The following is a 17,663-nucleotide window of genomic DNA, read 5'->3' as shown; positions in this document are numbered from 1 at the left end:
AGTATTTTGACCAAATACCGCTGTTACTTGACATTGATCACTGATGTTGCATCAGTGTCACCAGCACATTTTCATGAACTGTACCTTACCAAACTGAAGCGCTTATTCACCTACATTTAGCCCCAGCTCCCAGCAGCCCTGCATATTTTCCCTTTTCAGGTAAAAATCCAATCTCCCTCTGGATGCCTCAGGTGAACATGGTTTCACCACACTCTCAAACAGTGCATTCCAGATCCTAAGTATATGCTGCATTAAAAAAATTACCTCGTGTCACCAGTTAGTAAAATCTGTGCCCTCTGGTTCTAAATCCTTCCACCAATGGGGACAGTTTCTCCACCAATCTTTTCTGCTAGTGGGGGAATGTAAAACCAGGGGATATGCTTAAAATTAGAGTAATGTCATTCAGGAGAGAAGCCGGGCAACACGCACTCATGTAAAGAATGGTAAAAGCACAGTCAAAATGCAGTTGCCAGTAATTCAATTAATAATTTAGTATCTGAAGTCAGCAGATAGAAATATAAAAGGTATGAAGGGGTCTGGCACCAAGACAGATGAATGGAGTTAGAATACAGATTAACCATAATCTTACAGATTTCCAGAACAGACTTGAAGGATTGAATAGCCTACTGCAGTTCCTATGTTCCCACATTTCTGATGGCCAAACAGGACTGAAGGAAATCAGAGTCCTTTACTTTTATCTTCCTCAGTAATTCTTTCCTCCTTGAATCAAAATCCTACTCTTGGAATCACCAATTTGCTACTTTCAAACGTACCCTTCTTTTATTCTTTATAACATATTCACATCATGAACTCTAGGCCTTGTCTTTTCATCTTGATTTATGAATACAAAACTGATGTTCTCAATAGGCCCAATTTTACCATTGCATCGCCCCTGTTTTCAGGCATGAAAACATGATAAGGTCTGGCTTGAGGCCATTAACACAATCTGTGGCCATGTCCATGCAGATGCCCACTTTACCAAGGCCAATTTGCATGCATTTAAATTGAATGAATGAACTGCCTGCCTAACTTTATCAGCACTTCCCCTTTAGAACCATGTTCGCCAATCCGGAATCAGGCCAAAATGGACATGCTGAATAAAAGTCTGTTTCGGGGTGCTCCAGCTTCCAATGGCTCTCTGATTCAGATCAGGAAGAGGAGGGAGGTGGGTCAGATCATTCTCTGATGAGGGGGTGGGGGAGGAGGGAGGCCCGATAGTTCTTTGGATGGACGAGGGAGGAGGAGATGGGTCGGGTGTATCTCGGGCGGGGGGGTGGTGGGGGCAGTAAAATCTGACCCAATATATGTCAATCCATTTTTACACTCAGTCTTACTGAATTCTTTGTCAGTAATTTTTATCTGTGCAGAAAAATAAATCATAAACGTAGAAATCTGAATCTACTTAACTTTTGTTATTAATTGATCCAACATTTCAAAGTGATCTCAAATCCTTGGAATTATTTCCTATGTCATTACCTCAGAGATCACTTTTTGGTCAGAAATGTGATCAATAAGATTTCTGACATCCTCTTCTCCCACCACATATCCTTTTCCAATATCATAGCCAAAGCTTAGTTGTTTGTTAATCTGCTTGTTGAGAAGAAGTATGAAGGTTGGTATCATCATCTGAAAAACACAAATTGTGCATGGTAGATATTTTATGGAGTCAGTAATGCTGTCTATGGTGCCTGAAACATCACAATTAATCATCTTAGACAAGATTCTCTGGCCTCCAAGCCTCATGTTTCCCGTCGGTGGGAGGTGGCGTGCAGTTTGCTAGTGGTGGGATTCTGTGTTCTCCTTGCTATCAATGGATATTCCCATTGACATCACCCCACATCGGCAGGAAACTCACGGGCAGGGTTGCACTGCTGGCAGGACTGGAGAACCTTGTCAGTGTGAACAGCCAGAGAATTCTGGCCCATATTTTCAGATGTAAAGGCTTGGGCCTTCTCTATATTGCCTTACTATTGCATGTAAAATATCAATTCTGCTCAAGGTTCATTCAGATGCTAAATATGCAATTCAAGGTGCTTACAATAATGGCACTGCAGAGCCCCAGGAACTGTGCCATTACTGAATACATGTTTCCACTTAATAAACTTCTCATTCTACTCTGCAACGGCCCCCTCCTCAACACTTGGCCACCCTTAAATATCCACATTTTAAGAAGCCTTCAATAGTTAATTCATCAAGGAAAATGTATTGCCACAGCGCTTAGAAGAAAATGCCTCATAGGCAGTCAAAAGTTCTTCATCCATTTGCCCTCAGTTCTCAACGCTCTCCAGCCTTTATGTACTATTTTTCTATCTTTTAGCTAGCCTAAATATTGAAATGACTTGACTTCATATTAACATTTGCTGCAGATACACAAAATTATGTCAGCGTCACATGCATCCAATTATCTGCACCTTCATGTTATTTACTTCAGAAATGGATGTCTTACTTTTTAAGCATTTATGTAACTTCTGGATCCCTTTTTCTGTTGACTCATTTATAATGGTTAGTAATATCACAGGTCAATCGGTACAACCTACTACAAAAGCAAAACACTGTGGATTGCAGTTTGGAGGACACTAGAACCATACTAGGGAAAGTGGCATCTGTACACTGGGACAGTCTACATTCAAAACATACTGGAACTGTTGCTCTTGTGAGCCACATAACTAAGAAACACAGAGTGTTTAAAACTAAATAGTGTGGGCAAGGGATCAAACTTGGCAAGTTGGCAAAAGAGAAAGGTGTTGTTACAGCAAATGAAATAGACACATGTAGCATTCAAAACAATACAGATGAACAGAGAGAGCACATAGAAATAAATAAGTATGCTTTGATAGCCACTGAGGAGACATGGCTGCAGAATGAAATGGATTGGGACCTGAATTTGAAGGGTACAGGATATTCAGGAAGGACAGGAAATAAGGAAAAGGTGGAGACGTTAACAATGGTGCGACCACAATACAGGGGATGATGTAAATTCAGGAAACTAGGGTGTGGAAATGATTTGGGAAGAAATGAGAAATGGCAAAGACAAGAAGTCAATTGTGGAAGTTTTGTACAGGTCCCTTAACAGTAGGTGTTTGGTAGTTTGAGCATAAAGGAAGAAATAATGGAGCTTGTCAGAAAGACACAACGATAATCATGGGAGATTTTAATTTAAATATGTCAGATGCACAAAGGTAGTCTAGATGAGGAATTAATTGAATTTTGGGATAGTTTCTTAGAATAGCATGCTCTGGAACAATCAGAGCGCAGGCTATATTACAACTGGCACTGAACAACAAGAGGGAAGTAATTAATGATCTCATCGTGAAGGTGCCCCAAAGCAATCATAATATGGTTGAATTTTACATTCTGTTTAAGGGAGAGAGGATTGGGTCTGAGACTATGGATGCAATTTTCTCAAACAAATTCTATGGCCATGATCTTACCGGCTTGTCCTGCCAGTTTAATATTCTTGACACTGAATCCCTTGAGTCCCAGACACCAACGAAGGGTAGGGAAGACTGGCACAGATTGAGAATAGCAGTGGGTCCCGATGTCTACTGGGAGTGGGATGGATGACAGATCTCTCAGTACACCGGAAGCTCAGCAGGTGGCTTCACCAGCGAGATTAGGTCCCCCCCACCCCATTTGTGAGAATCGCGTCCTGGCACTTTTAGTGCTGTACTATTACTGTTGATGAATCGCAGACTCTGATCATGCAGAGACTGCAGGGCGATGTGCGTGCCATCTACACCCCTGCACATGGGGCATCCAGGTGATGGTGGCAAAGCCTACAGCCTGGGCTTCCTATTGGGCTTGGCCTATGCTGAAGTTGATGCAGTGGCCAGCCCAGGCATACAGGACTTCTGTCACCTCATGGGTGCACTTATGCATGGAGGACTGAGATGCCGCTGAGGTCTCCATTGACAGCCTGGAAGCACCCAATGACATGCAAGGTGAATGCCTTGTGACCTTCAATTCACTGGAAGTGGGTGTCCTGCTGTCCCATGAGGTCTCAAGGTCTACGAAGACCTGACTCAGGTGCCACACTGATTCATTGTTGAGCCAGAGCCTGCAGCGGCACACAGCACTTGGCAGCCTATCGAAGGACATGCAGATCCCGTACACACAAGGTTTCTGTCTCTTCAGTGTGCCACCGCCGCCACACCCCTATTCTACCGCAGCCTCTGGCCTGGGCTGGCTTTGCAGCGGCAGATGTCTCCTTCCTCTTCAGCAGTCACGGGAATCGGTTCCAATGCAAAATCCATATTTGCTCCGGCAGTTGAGGAGGAAGCAGTGGAGGCGGAGGGAAGAGGACAGATGGAGGCAGTCTGCAAGGTTATTCATCCTGGACCTCTTACTCCCTCTCAGCAACTTATGTCTACATGAATCTGGGTATTGGAAACCTGACACCATCCCCAGAGCCATGTGCCACCTCAATGGGTTGCTGACAGTTGGCACATCACCACAGCGGGCATGGGAAGCACACGGGCAGCTATGAAGGAGTCCCCATTGAGAACCTCTGAACCACAGAAATAAGTGCAGCACTTGGACATCTGGTGCACTGGCTTCCAGGAATAGCCTGCTGTTCAGCTGGACAGTGGAGAAGCATCCTCGTGACTATCGATGGCAGCACTGCAGAGTCCATGCAGCGTGAGGAGTTGTGTTGACACCTGCAGTGGTCCCTTAATTGGGGCAACAGCTGCTAGACCTGCTGCTTGTTACTGTTAGTGGGGCCTGGGAAGGAATGTTCACAATAAACCACAGAGCATGGCCAATGGACAGATGCCAGTGTGACATTTGTTGGATTGGGACTCGACCCCATGTGAAACTCCCCGGAGGTTGTTCAGTGACCTGGGGGATTGCACACAAAAGTGCTGAGCCCTGACCTGAGGACCCCAAGACTGGCATGAACTCCCTCTCCTCCCCCCAAACTGCTGCATCCATTTAGGCTCCCCACCCTGCAATAGTTGAGCCCTCCCCCATCCAAACCAGAAGTGGTTCAAAGTCTATAAAAGCAGACTTTTATACAGCAGAAAGTGATTCGTGCTGGCATGACGTCTTACCAATGTGGTGGAACCATTCAAGGACTGGGGGGGCGGGTAGCAACCATGCTGAGCTCACTAATGATACTGAAATCCAATCAAATGGACACTAATAAGCTTCATGCCCATTTTTGACACGAAGCGGTTCACGCCAAGAGAATGTGACTGGGAAGGCAGCAAACTACTTGATATTGGGAGCAAATCCAACTTTTAGCATCAGGCACTATTTTCCAGCCTCGCCACACTAACTGACAGGCAAGAAGGAGTGATAAGGTAGTGCCCGATGTGTTTAAACTTATTTAAGGAAAATAATAAGGGCATGAAAACTGGTTAAAGTAAACTGGCAAATTAGATTAAGGGATAGGTCAATAGAGATGCAGTGGCAAAATTTAAGGGGATATATCTGAATTCACAGGTTACATTCTAACAAGAAACCAAGAGGCAGACTCATCATCCATGGTTAACTAAGAAAGTTAAAGAAAGCATCAAATTTAAAGAAAAAGCATACAATTGTACAAAGACAGATGGCAGGGCAGAAGATTGTACAGAATACAAGGATCAGCAGAGGACGACTATAAGATCAATAAGGAAGGAAAAATGAGAGTACTAAAGAAAGCCAGCCAGAAATATAAAAACAGAGAGTAAGAGTTTTTATAAATATTTAAAAATGAAATGAGTTAACAAAGTGAGTGTTGGTCTTAAAGAAAGTGAGTTTGGAGAATTGATAATAGAAAACAAGGAGATGGCAGCTGAATTGAATAGGTATTTTGCATCAGTCTTCACTATAGAGGATACAAGTAACATCCCAAAAGCAGCTATAAGCTGCCATGTTGCAGGGTGGGGGGCCTGAATGGGTGCAGGGGTTCAGGCGGAAATTAGTTACCAGAGAAGTGGTACTAAGCAAATTGTGGGAGCCGTGGGCTGACAAGAGCCCAAGTCCTAATCAACTTCATCATAGGGTCTTAAAAGAAATGGCTAGTGAGATAGTTAATGCATTTGTTTTAATTTTCCAAACTCCCTACATTCAGGGAAGGTTCCATTAGATCCAAAGGTAGTCAATGTAACTCCATTATTCAAACATGGGAGACAGAAAGTGGGAAACTACAGGCCAGTTTATTTATTAGTCACAAGTAGGCTTACATTAACACTGCAATGAAGTTATTGTGAAAGTTGGCTTAATTTCTGTCATAGGAAACTTAATGGAATTCTTTGAGGAAGTAACATGTGCTGTGGATAAAGGGGAACCAGTGGATGCACTGTACTTCACTTTCCGAAATACATTTGATAAGGTACCACTGTGGGGATAACATATTGTCATGGATTGAAGATTGGTTGGCTAATAGGAAGCATAGAGTAGGTTGGGGAATCTATAACCAGGGGACACAGTCTCATAATACAGGATAGACCATTTAGGACTCAAATGAGGGAACTCTCTACCACAGTTGGCGGTTGAGGCCAAACCATTGAATGTATTCAAAAAAGAGATAACGTTTTAGATTTTAATGACATCAGGGGGTCTGGGAAGAAAGTGGGAATATGGCATTGAGACACAAGAGCAGCCATGATCATACTGAATGATGCAGCAAGCTAGAAGGGCTGAACGACCTTCTCTTATTCGTAGTTTATATAAATGGATCTTTTACAGGTTGGCAAGATGTAACAAGTAGTGAACTCAACTATTTATAACTGACATAAATGACTTAGACAAAGGGATTAAAGGGATGGTTGCTAAATTTGCTGATGACACAAAGATAGATGGGAAAGAAAGTAAGTTGTCAAGATGACACAAGGAGGTCAGAAAAAATATATAGATAGGTTGAGTAGGCAATGATCTGGAAAATGGAGTATCATGTGGGAACATGTGAAATTATCCATTTTGCAGAAAGAATACATAAAACATAGGGGGAAATTCTCCCAAAAAAATTCTCTTTCGTGTTGAATTCAAAAACTGGAGTAAATCCTGTTGGTTTTATCAACAGGATTTTCAAAATGAATCTCCCATACTCTGTACTGCAGACTGCCTCAGCGTGAATCACACTGAAATTCAGGGAATGGGGCCTATTCCCATTGGAGAGGTTGGAAGCATACTGCTGAACAGGCCCCTGCGCATGCACCAAGTCTGGCGCATTCGCAGTGGCCTTGCACTGCCAGCCTCCCAATTGCTGGCCAGGTCAATCGCTGGCCAGCCCCATGATCCCTCATCACTGGCTGTGTGGCCCTACAACGACCCCTCCACCCCCCTCCACCAAGATAATGGAAATAAAGATTTGCATTCCCTGGTCTGATGCAACTTTCTTAACAGCAAAATTATAAACAATCTGTGCACTTCACTGAACAATTGATCTTCTAAGAACATAACATAAGAACATAAGAAATAGGAGCAGGAGTAGGCCATCTAGCCCTTCGAGCCTGCCCCGCCATTCAGTAAGATCATGGCTGATCTGTCGTGGCTCAGTTCCACATTCCCGCCCTCTCCCCATAACCCTTAATCCCCTTGCCGATCAAAAACCCATCAACCCGCGTCTTAAAAATATTTAGCAAGGTAGCCTCCACCACTTCAACGGGCAGAGAATTCCAGAGATTCACCACCCTTTGAGTGAAGAAGTTCCTCCTCAACTCCGTTCTAAACCGCACCCCCTTTATCTTGAGGCTGTGCCCCCTAGTCCTACTGTCCTTTCTGAGCGGGAAGAGTCTCTCCACCTCTATCCTATCCATCCCATTCATCATTTTATACGTCTCAATGAGATCTCCCCTCATTCTTCTAAACTCTAACGAGTACAAGCCTAATTTATTCAGCCTCTCCTCATAGCTCAACCCCGGCATCAGCCTAGTAAACCTCCTCTGCACTCCCTCCAAGACCAAAATATCCTTGCGTAAGTACGGTGCCCAAAACTGCACACAGTACTCCAGCTGCGGCCTCACCAATGCCCTATACAGCTGCAGCAAGACGTCCCTACTTTTATATTCAATCCCCCTCGCTATGAAGGCCAGCATCCCATTCGCCTTCCTGATCACCTGCTGCACCTGCAAGCTGGGTTTTTGTGACTCATGCACAAGGACCCCGAGGTCCCTCTGCACCGTCGCCTGCTGCAGTTTTTCGCCACCTAAATAATAACCCTTCCTACCATTATTCCTACCAAAGTGGACCACCTCACACTTGCCAACATTAAATTCCATTTGCCATTTCCTGGCCCATTCACCCAGCCTATCTAGATCCTTCTGCAGACTCTCCACACCCTCCGCACAATTTGCCGTTCCACCAATCTTGGTGTCATCAGCAAATTTCGACACCCTACACTCGGTTCCCTCCTCCAGATCATCTATATAAATGGTAAATAGCTGAGGCCCCAGCACCGACCCCTGGGGCACTGTCAAGTATCCTTGCATAATCCTGAGAAACTATTTCCCTGGATGTTGAAAAGGAATTGTCTTTGATGCCTCATTGTTCTTCCAACTGATTGAATCTGAAGTGGCTTACCATCAGAAAATTAGATATTGCTTCATTTACGGTTTTGCTCTGCAACAGAATAAAACACTGGTAAGCTGTAGACAGCTGAGGAAGCAGTGATGGCAAGTTTCTGGCCATAGACAACTGTTCACCTTGCAAGCTTGATGTTATCTTTCGAAAATAGTTATCCCAATCAGATCACTGTTTACATTTGGTGGGATTCTCTAGCCATTCACGCCAGGAGGATTCTTTGCTCTCATTGCAATGGAAGGAAATTTGGCTGAACGCCAAATTCTCTGACCTTGTTGGCAGCAGCTGTGGGGTACAGCTGAGAATTCTGGACTCTGTATCAAACAAACTCACAAACAGCACAAAGGCCACCACTTTCAGATCTGGAAAGTGTCCAATCTACACCAAATTAATCTGGAAAGGCAAAATATCTCAAAAATTTGAACAAGAGATTAAGAAAGCCATTTTAAACTGCTACAATGAGTGGCTACCCAAGCGGTATTTTCCACCAACAGGATGCTGTTGTCAATCTAAAAACACATTCTGCCTGCCATGAAATCATATGAATTTCAATGCTGGTGTAATGCCAGGTGAGCAACCTGTGCGTCCCAGCTATTACTTGATCGGTCCAAACAGCATGTTCCCTCAGTTATTCGTAATAGGCACAACCAGCCTGCACTTGCAAAGCCCAAAACAAAATGTTTATGTTAGATGTGATTCTGTAATTGGCAGCACTCACTGAACAATCTTGAGTGTGCTAATAGTTACATTAATAACCAATTTAAGTTAATCAGTCAAGCTAATAATGTGGTTTATTCACGGTTGCCACAAGTGACATGCATTTACACACACAGACCCATTCTCTGCATATAAAAGGAATATTTGCACCTTTTTTGAATTATCCAGGAGCTTGCAAAGCCTCTAGTCTCTTCTACTTTGTTTATGGCATTGTCTCAGTCAATCACATTTAACTTACAAACCAGTCAGCATCCTTTTCCCCAGCAGTATAAATTGTTGTGATCATTTGCAATTTGGCATTTTTGCGTTTGATCTGAAGAGTGCAAGATGAAAAGCTTTCAGCAACATGCTTTTCTTTTCAGCAATATTCAAGTTCTGTATTACCAAAAGGAAGGAAACCGTGAATGTATTAACCACTTCAGCAAATCAGATTGTGATTGCTCCAAAATATCAATCACATCCGATACCAAAACTGAAATGTAAAATCTACACCTTTTGATCTCCACAACTGATATTTCCCTACTTACAATAACCTACAAGTTATCTCTGCAATATAACATTTCTTACCTTTAAAAGTCGCAGTACCCTAGCAAGACGTATCAATCTGAATATTCGGACAATACGTACTTTGTGCACGCTGTGTTCAAATAACTGGTCTATGACAATGTCAGCTGCTGCTAATATGATGATGAATATGTCAAACTGATTCCAATGGTCAAAAATATAGGCTTTCCGCACAGCAAGGGCCTGAAATCAATAAAAATACTTCTCATTCTTCAGTCATCCTCCAAAATAAACCTGTCCATGAGAAACATATTGGATCTGATTTCATTGGAAGTTCATTAGGAAAGACAAGTTCAGTCTCATCCTCATTTTTATGAAAGGTCAAACTGTACTCACGATACATTACGTAAGATATTCAATTGTGTTGGTAACCATCTGTATTGGAGCAGTTAGATCATATGCTTCAACCCCTCTTCACTTCATTCATCCATTGGTTGCTCAGAAAGCATTTGTGGCTCTGCTGACTCTCCTTCAAAGAATATATAGATATTTGTCCCTGTGCCACAGGGATCAGTGCTGGGTCTACAATTGTTTGTCATCTATATCAATGATCTGGATGATAATGTGGTAAATTGGATTAGCAAATTTGCTGATGGTACAAAGACTGGAAGTGCAGTGGACAGTGAGGAAGGTTTTCAAAGCTTGCAGAGGGATTTGGACCAGCTAGAGAAATGGGCTGAAGAATGGCAGATGGAGTTTAATGCAGACAGGTGTGAAGTATTGCACTTTGGAAGGACAAACCTAGGTAGAACATACAAGGTAAATGTTACGACACTGAAGAGTGCAGTAGAACAGAGGGATCTGGGAATACAGATACATAATTCCCTAAAAGTGGCGTCACAGGTAGATAGAGTCATAAAAAGTGCTTTCTGTACACTCGCCTTTATAAATCAAAGTATTCAATATAAGAGTTGGAATGTTATGGTGAGGTTGTATAAGACATTGGTGAGGCTGAATTTAGAGTATTGTGCGCAGTTTTGGTCACCTAATTACATGAAGGATATTAATAAGGTTGAAAGAGTGCAGAGAAGGTTTACAAGGATGTTGCCGGTTTTGAGAAACTGAGTTTCAGAGGAAGGTTGAATACATTAGGACTTTATTCCCTGAAGCATAGAAGAAGGAGGGGAGATTTGATAGAGGTGTATAAAATTATGATGGGTATAGAAAGAGTGAATGCAAGTAGACTTTTTTCACTGAGGCCAGGGGAGAAAAAAACAAGGATATGGATTAAGAGTGAAGGGGGAAAAGTTTAAAGGGAATATTAGCGGTGGGGGGTGTGCTTCTTCACACAGAGAGTGGTGGGAGTGTGGAATGAGCTGCCAGATGAAGTGGTAAATGCAGGCTCATTTAAGAGAAACTTGGACAGGTACATGGATGAGAGGGGTGTGGAGGGATATGATCCAGGTGCAGGTCAGTGGGACTAGGCAGAAAAATGGTTCGGCACAGCCAAGAAAGGCCAAAAAGGCCTGTTTCTGTGCTGTAATGTTCTATGGTTCTATGGCAGTTGACAGATAAACCCAAATGCCCGAACTGTCTCAGCGCTACTTCCTCAGTGAATTATTCAGTGATTAAGGTGCATTAATAGTTTTGGCTAATTTCTTAATACTGATCACACCGTTTACACCAAAATCCATCTCAAAATGCCTGTGTTGCCATTTCTAGTCAAGTTTGGATCCGTAAGCTAATGCTCTACGAACTCAGTATAAGAACTGGAAATTATGAAAAAGACATAGAACTGCCCAAATCCTGAGATTAGTGTCCCCAATGTAACAAGGATAATTAACAAGTTAAAAGAAGTGTCTTTGCTAATTCTAAAATACTTCACTTTGAAGCTGGAAACCTGGAGAAAATTTAACCAATATTTGGCTAAACACTGTATCTATTACATCTTGCAGTTCTAATTAAATGTCATTACCTTTAAACATTGGCGGGAACTTTTACAGGCAAAGACAACAGAATTGGAGCATTTAATCCTCAAAAGGTAAGGTCAGGTCATGATTCAGACAACCTCTTGTCAACTGCTAGTTTTCCAGGTGTTATCATCTTTTGCCAGATCCCCAAGTGATGGATGAGATCTGGTTAGGGACCAATAACATTTTGCTTAAAGTGGACAAACTTGAGATTCAAGACACTTATGAAGTAAACAAAGCCACAAAGTTTTGGAACAAACAAAAATAAACTCTGAGACTGTTTCTCCTTAACTCAATTACGTCCTATTCCTGTCCCATCTCTAGTTCCTGCCCTAAAATACTTCCTGGCACCTTCTTCCTGCCCTTCTCCATGGTTACTTACCTTTGGGATGCTTAATTGCCTACAATGCTTGTGCTAGTGACCCCTTTACCCGTCATTCTTTTTTCCCCAACTTGAAAGCATGCAAGGGCTCTCCTGGCCATGAAGAACATAAAATATCCAAACTGCGCATGCATAGCTAACTCCCTTTGTCAGGACCTGGGAGTTTCCAAAGTCCAAAGTAAGTATGGATTTCTTAACACAGTTAAGCAGGGAGCCCTGTGCAGTTGACAGCTATCTAATTGCCATATGCAAATACCCCATTAACTATTGTTTTTACCAACAATTTGCCAGAGTCATCTGGGTGAGTTTACAATGGAGAATGCTTCTTCAGGAAAAGTGACAGGCTTTGAACAGTGAAAGAGAAGAGCTCCAAACATGCCCAAGAGGGATGCTGATGCTCATGTAAAAACGTAAGGGAGGAGTAGAAGACCATATGACCGTCCAACCTTCCCCACTAGGAAATCATGTTTTATCTTAGAATCATAGAATCCTACATTGCAGGAGGCCATTTGGCCCATTAAGTCTGCAGGGACCACAATCCCACCCAGGCCCTATTCCCACAACCCCATGCATTTACCCTAGTGAGTCCTCCTGTCACTAAGGGGCAATGTTGCATTGCCAATCCACCTAATCTGCACATCTTTGACCTGTGGGAGGAAACTGGAGCACTCCCCTTCGTTTTGTTGTCAAGATTTCTTACTTGATTGCAGCAGCGGGTTTTACACCAATTCTTTACAGTCTCCCTTCCTTTGCTTGAACAGACATTCGCAACTTTGGCGCTACCGCTGCAGCTGCTTGCAGCCCCTTTCCCCAGCTAGTGGATTTCGCCTTCACGAGTGTTTTGAAATTCTTGAGCTTTTTTTCTGTTGACTCCAGTAGCAACTTATTTTGGATGGATGTGTTACTTATCCCCCACACCAGCCTCTTCCTTAATATATCAGGTATGTTCTTGTTGTGGGGGAATTAAAGTGATGGACACAAAATGGTTGCCTGGCACACAAAATGGTTACCTGAGAAGGGACATTAACAGGCACTGGCTTTTAGCACAGACAGTTACTTAGAAGTTAAAACATGCAGGATGCGAAATGCTGCAGGAAGCTGGTCAGAGCTTGAGGCACTTTGGATAAGGGCAGACCCAGGACATGAGTCTGAGGTCAGCCACAGATGGGGATATAAATACATAAACGTAACAAGATCAGCCACTGATCAGATCGAAACCAGTCATTGATAGACGACATAACTGCATAAATGTATCCATTCTATGAACGACGATATGTTAACTGTCTATGTCCGTACCTGTCTGCTTGTAACAATGTGTTAACTATCGATGTCCGTGTCTGCCTACTCAACTTGTAATGACATGTTAACTACTAATGTCTGTACAGCCTATTGTCTAAAAGGTATAAAAATGATCAACTACCAATATGTAGTTGAGAAAGTAGCTGTCAAGTTCTGCGGAGTACCAGTGCTTTCTCCTGAAGCTTCGTGTCCAAAATAAAACTCTATTGTTGAAACCTCCAAGTCTGACTCTGAAGTGGTAAATTTCCCATAACATTCCAAACTCACAACATTCTGCCAGCTTCTGTGATCTTGCCATGAAATCCATCAGAGCACTGCAAGTGGTTAGCAAGATAATCCTCTGCTTCTCTTCCTTCTCTATGCTTTAAAAAAGTAACGCATACATTTTATGTACTAACTTTGTGGCCTGGGCCTTGGCTCCTCCCTCTGCAACTGGATTCCTAATTCACAGATCACAATCAGTAAAATAGGCAATAACACCTCCTCTACGATCGTCCTCATCACCGGTGCCTCACAGGCTATGTTCTCAGTCCCCTACTATACTCCTTATACGTCCATAACTGCATGGCCAAATTCCCCTCCAATTTTCAAGTTTACTGATGACACCACTGTAGTGGGTCAGATCTCAAACAATGATGAGACAGGGTACAGGAATGAGATAGAGAGTCTGATGAACTGCTGCAACGACAAAAATCTCTCCCTCAATGTCAACAAAATAAAGGAGATTGTCAGTGACTTCAGGAAGAGTAGTGGAGACATGCCCCTGTCTACATCAATGGGGACGAAGTAGAAATAATTGAAAGCTTCAAGTTTTTAGGTGTTCAGATCATCAATAACCTGTCCTGGTCCCTCCATGCTGACACTATGGGCCCTATTTTACCATCGTGTCGTGCCCGACGGAAATGTGGTAAAGTTGGGTGTGACGCCATTAACGCAATCCGCATCCACGCAGATGGCCACTTTACCGAAACCAGGGAATGGCAGCGATCCGATTCACATCCGAAATGGGCACAATAACAATTTAAATGCATCTGCATGCATTTCAATTGAATTAATGAATTGCTCACCCAACTTTATCAGCATTTCCTCCTTTACTGCCGTGTTTGCCAATCCAGGATCATACCAAAATGAACCTGCTGAACAAAAGTCTGAAGCTCCAGCTGCTGAAGAGGCGTGTTCATTGCTTTCAATGGCTCTCTGACTCAAATCAGTGATTGGGGGCAGGAGGGAGGCAGGTCTGATCATTCTCTGGTTGGGGGTGGAGGGTTCAGGGGGTAGGAGGTGGGTCAAATGTTCTTCTGTTGGGGGGGGTATTGGTGAGGCCACACCATTCTCTGGGGGCGCCATGACTGAGTCCTGACTATTGTCTGGGGTGGGGGGGATAAGATGTATCTCTGGTGGGAGGGAGGGGAGGCCCGATCACTCACTGGTGGAGGAAGGGCAGATGGATCTCTGGTAGGAGGGGCAGGGGGGAATCTGCTGCCACTTTGTGGGCAATCAGTGGGGGGAAGGGGGGGCAGGGGTCACAATCAGTCTGTAGTCGGGCGGGGAGAAATAAGGGGGGCAGTGATGTGTGTGTGCACCATCACTCCTGCTTTTCGCTCCCAGGCCGCTTTCTGCAGCCTGGGGGTGATGTGACACAGGCGCACTTTTTCATATCTTTCCTAACTGCGCATGCGCAGTTCAGAGCTCCGATTGTTTCAGTCATGCTAAGCTTCACCCACAGTGCGAATGGGACACGAGATATTTTTTCAGACTGAGTGCGTTTGGGAGCACCTGAAAGCAGATTTTTAAGTCGGATCTGAATTAAGCCCAGATTCAGCACTTAGAATGAAAATGGTAAAATCAGGCCCTATAGTTAAGAAAGCCCACGAATGGCTCCACTTTCTCAGAAGACTTAAGGAAATTTGGCATATCAGCTATGACTTCCACCAACTTTTACAGATGCACTATAGAAAGCATTCTTTCTGGTTGTATCACAGCTTGGTATGGCTTCTGCACTGCCCGAGTCTCCAAGAAACTACAAAACATTGTGAATGTAGCCCAATCCATCACGCAAACCAGCCTCCCATCCATTGACTCTTAGCCTACACTTCCTGCTGCCTCGACAAAGCAGCCAACATAATTAAGGACCCCACACACCCCAGACATATTCTCTTCCACCTTCTTCCATCGGGAAAAAGATACAAAAGTCTGAGGTCACGTACCAACCAACTTAAGAACAGCTTCTTCCCTGTTGCCATCACACTCTTGAATGGGCCTAGCCCACATTAAGTTGATCTTTCTCTACACCCTAGCTGTGACTGTAACACTACATTCTGCACTGTCTTGTTTCCTTCTCTATGAAGGTATGCCTTGTCTGTATAACGTGCAAGAAATAATGCTTTTCACTGAATGCTAATACATGTGACAATAATAAACCCAATCAAATGGTCTTCCTAATCATGCTTCTATATATACGAGCATACACTAAGGATACTTTTATTTGGAGCATCATAGCTAGCTGAAACAAAACAGACAAGCTGCCAGCATTGACCAAAAACTGATTAGGCAGATCACTGCTCAGGGATTCTTGGGGCTTTGGCAGGGGGAGTGAAGGAAGCTGGAGGGGAAGAGAAGAAACTCTGATGGTCCCTCTGCAGAACTGAGTCAGCAAGACAATCTTCAGACAGGAATTATTGGAGGAATTAATAGATGAGGAGGCAGTGGATGAATTCATAGCTGAGCAGGAAGTGGGCAGGATTAATTTTATAGGATCAGGAGCAGCAGTCATGCTTTCTGAGCAGTTCCTTTATGGACCAGTAGACCTGTTAGGATCACTGATTTGGCCGTTCTACATTCAGTTCCACTGAATACGGCTTGGATAATGCATAGACCACCCAAGAAAGCTCAAAATTGCATTCCCGTTCTAAATATTTAAAAGGACCACATTTTACACGAGTATGGCTCTGAACAATTTTTATTGTGGTGCTGGACAGAACAAATTCAAAATCATAGTGGGTGGCTTTTGTGCAATAAGTAATTATTGCAGTGGTAATTAATTAATCTATTAATCTTTTCTCCAATCAACCAGCAGACTCCACAGCCAGGGTTCCTAAGTCCCAGGGAAGATCCAATGTTGGCAAGTTAAGTACTTGACAGGCAGTTAATTTGGTTGGGCTTTCCCCACAACCAGTGGATGACACCCCCTTTACCAACATTAAACCAATATCCTGGCGGGAAGATTTGCTAAGGCTACTGGGGAGACTTTAAGCTAGAATGGTTGGGGGGAGGGAATCAAAATGAAGTGACTGGGAGAGTGCAGGTTAGCTCGCAAATAGAGAGAGATTGTCAACAGTGTAAGCGGGAAAATAAGCAGGTGATGGAGAAGGGGAGTGCTCAGGTCCAAGGTTTGAGATGTGTCTATTTTAACGTTAGGAGTTTTGTGAACAAAGTGGATGAGCTTAGAGCATGGATCGCTGCTTGGAAATGTGATGTGGTGGCCATTACAGAGACTTGGATGACTCAGGGACAGGACTGGATACATCAAGTGCCGGGTTTCAGATGTTTCAGGAGGGACAGGGAGGGAGGCAAAAGAGGTGGGGGAGTGGGACTGTTGATCAGAGATAGTGTCATGGCTGTAGAGAAAGCGGACGCCGTGGAGGGACTGTGCGTGGAAGTTCAGAACAGGAAGGGGTCAATAACTTTACTGGGTGTTTTCTATAGGCCGCCCAATAGTAACAGGGATGTTGAGGGGCAGATAGTGAAACAGATCCTGGAGAGATGTAATAATAAGAGTTGTCGTGATTGGAGACTTTAATTTCCCAAATATCGATTGGAATCTCCCTAGGGTAAGGGGTTTAGATGGGGAAGAGTTCGTTAGGTGTGTTCAGGAGGGTTTCCTGACACAGTATGTGGATAAGCCTACAAGAGGAGAGGCTGTACTTGATTTGGCATTGGGTAATGAACCTGGACGGGTGTCAGATCTCTCAGTGGGAGAACATTTTGGGGTTGTGATCATAACTCTATCTCCTAGCATTGGAGAGAGATAGGATCAGGCAAGCTAGGAAAGTGTTTATCTGGAGTAAGGGAAATTATGAAGCCATCAGGCAGGAAATTAGAGACATAAATTGGAAGGAGGTTTTCTCAGGGAAATGTACAGAAGTAATGTGGCAGATTTTCAAGGAACGTTTGTCTGGAGTTCTGCACGACAACGTTCCAATGAGACAGGGAAGTTTTGGTAGGTTACGGGAACCGTGGTGCATGAAAGTTGTAATGAATCTAGTCAAAAAGAAAAGAAAAGC

The 17,663-nt window shown here is 43.5% G+C and overlaps 1 protein-coding gene across 1 annotated transcript in view; it reads right to left on the bottom strand.

Annotated features, from left to right (window-relative positions):
* Positions 1-17,663, bottom strand: part of LOC145343964 (sperm-specific sodium:proton exchanger-like) — a 189,940-nt gene that overhangs the window by 49,061 nt on the left and 123,216 nt on the right. Inside the window, exons 10-11 of the mRNA XM_080190542.1 lie at positions 9,793-9,972; positions 1,477-1,626 (exon numbers count right to left, since the gene is read on the bottom strand). Of these exons, the coding sequence (XP_080046668.1) occupies positions 1,477-1,626; positions 9,793-9,972 (330 nt within the window). The remainder of the gene's footprint in view (positions 1-1,476; positions 1,627-9,792; positions 9,973-17,663) is intronic.

The sequence above is a fragment of the Carcharhinus amblyrhynchos genome, chromosome 6 (genome assembly GCF_965287045.1).
Source record: "Carcharhinus amblyrhynchos chromosome 6, sCarAmb.v2.hapA, whole genome shotgun sequence".
NCBI lineage: Eukaryota > Metazoa > Chordata > Chondrichthyes > Carcharhiniformes > Carcharhinidae > Carcharhinus > Carcharhinus amblyrhynchos.
Note: the sequence above shows the minus strand (reverse complement) of the source record. Positions and strands in the feature narration are given on the sequence as shown.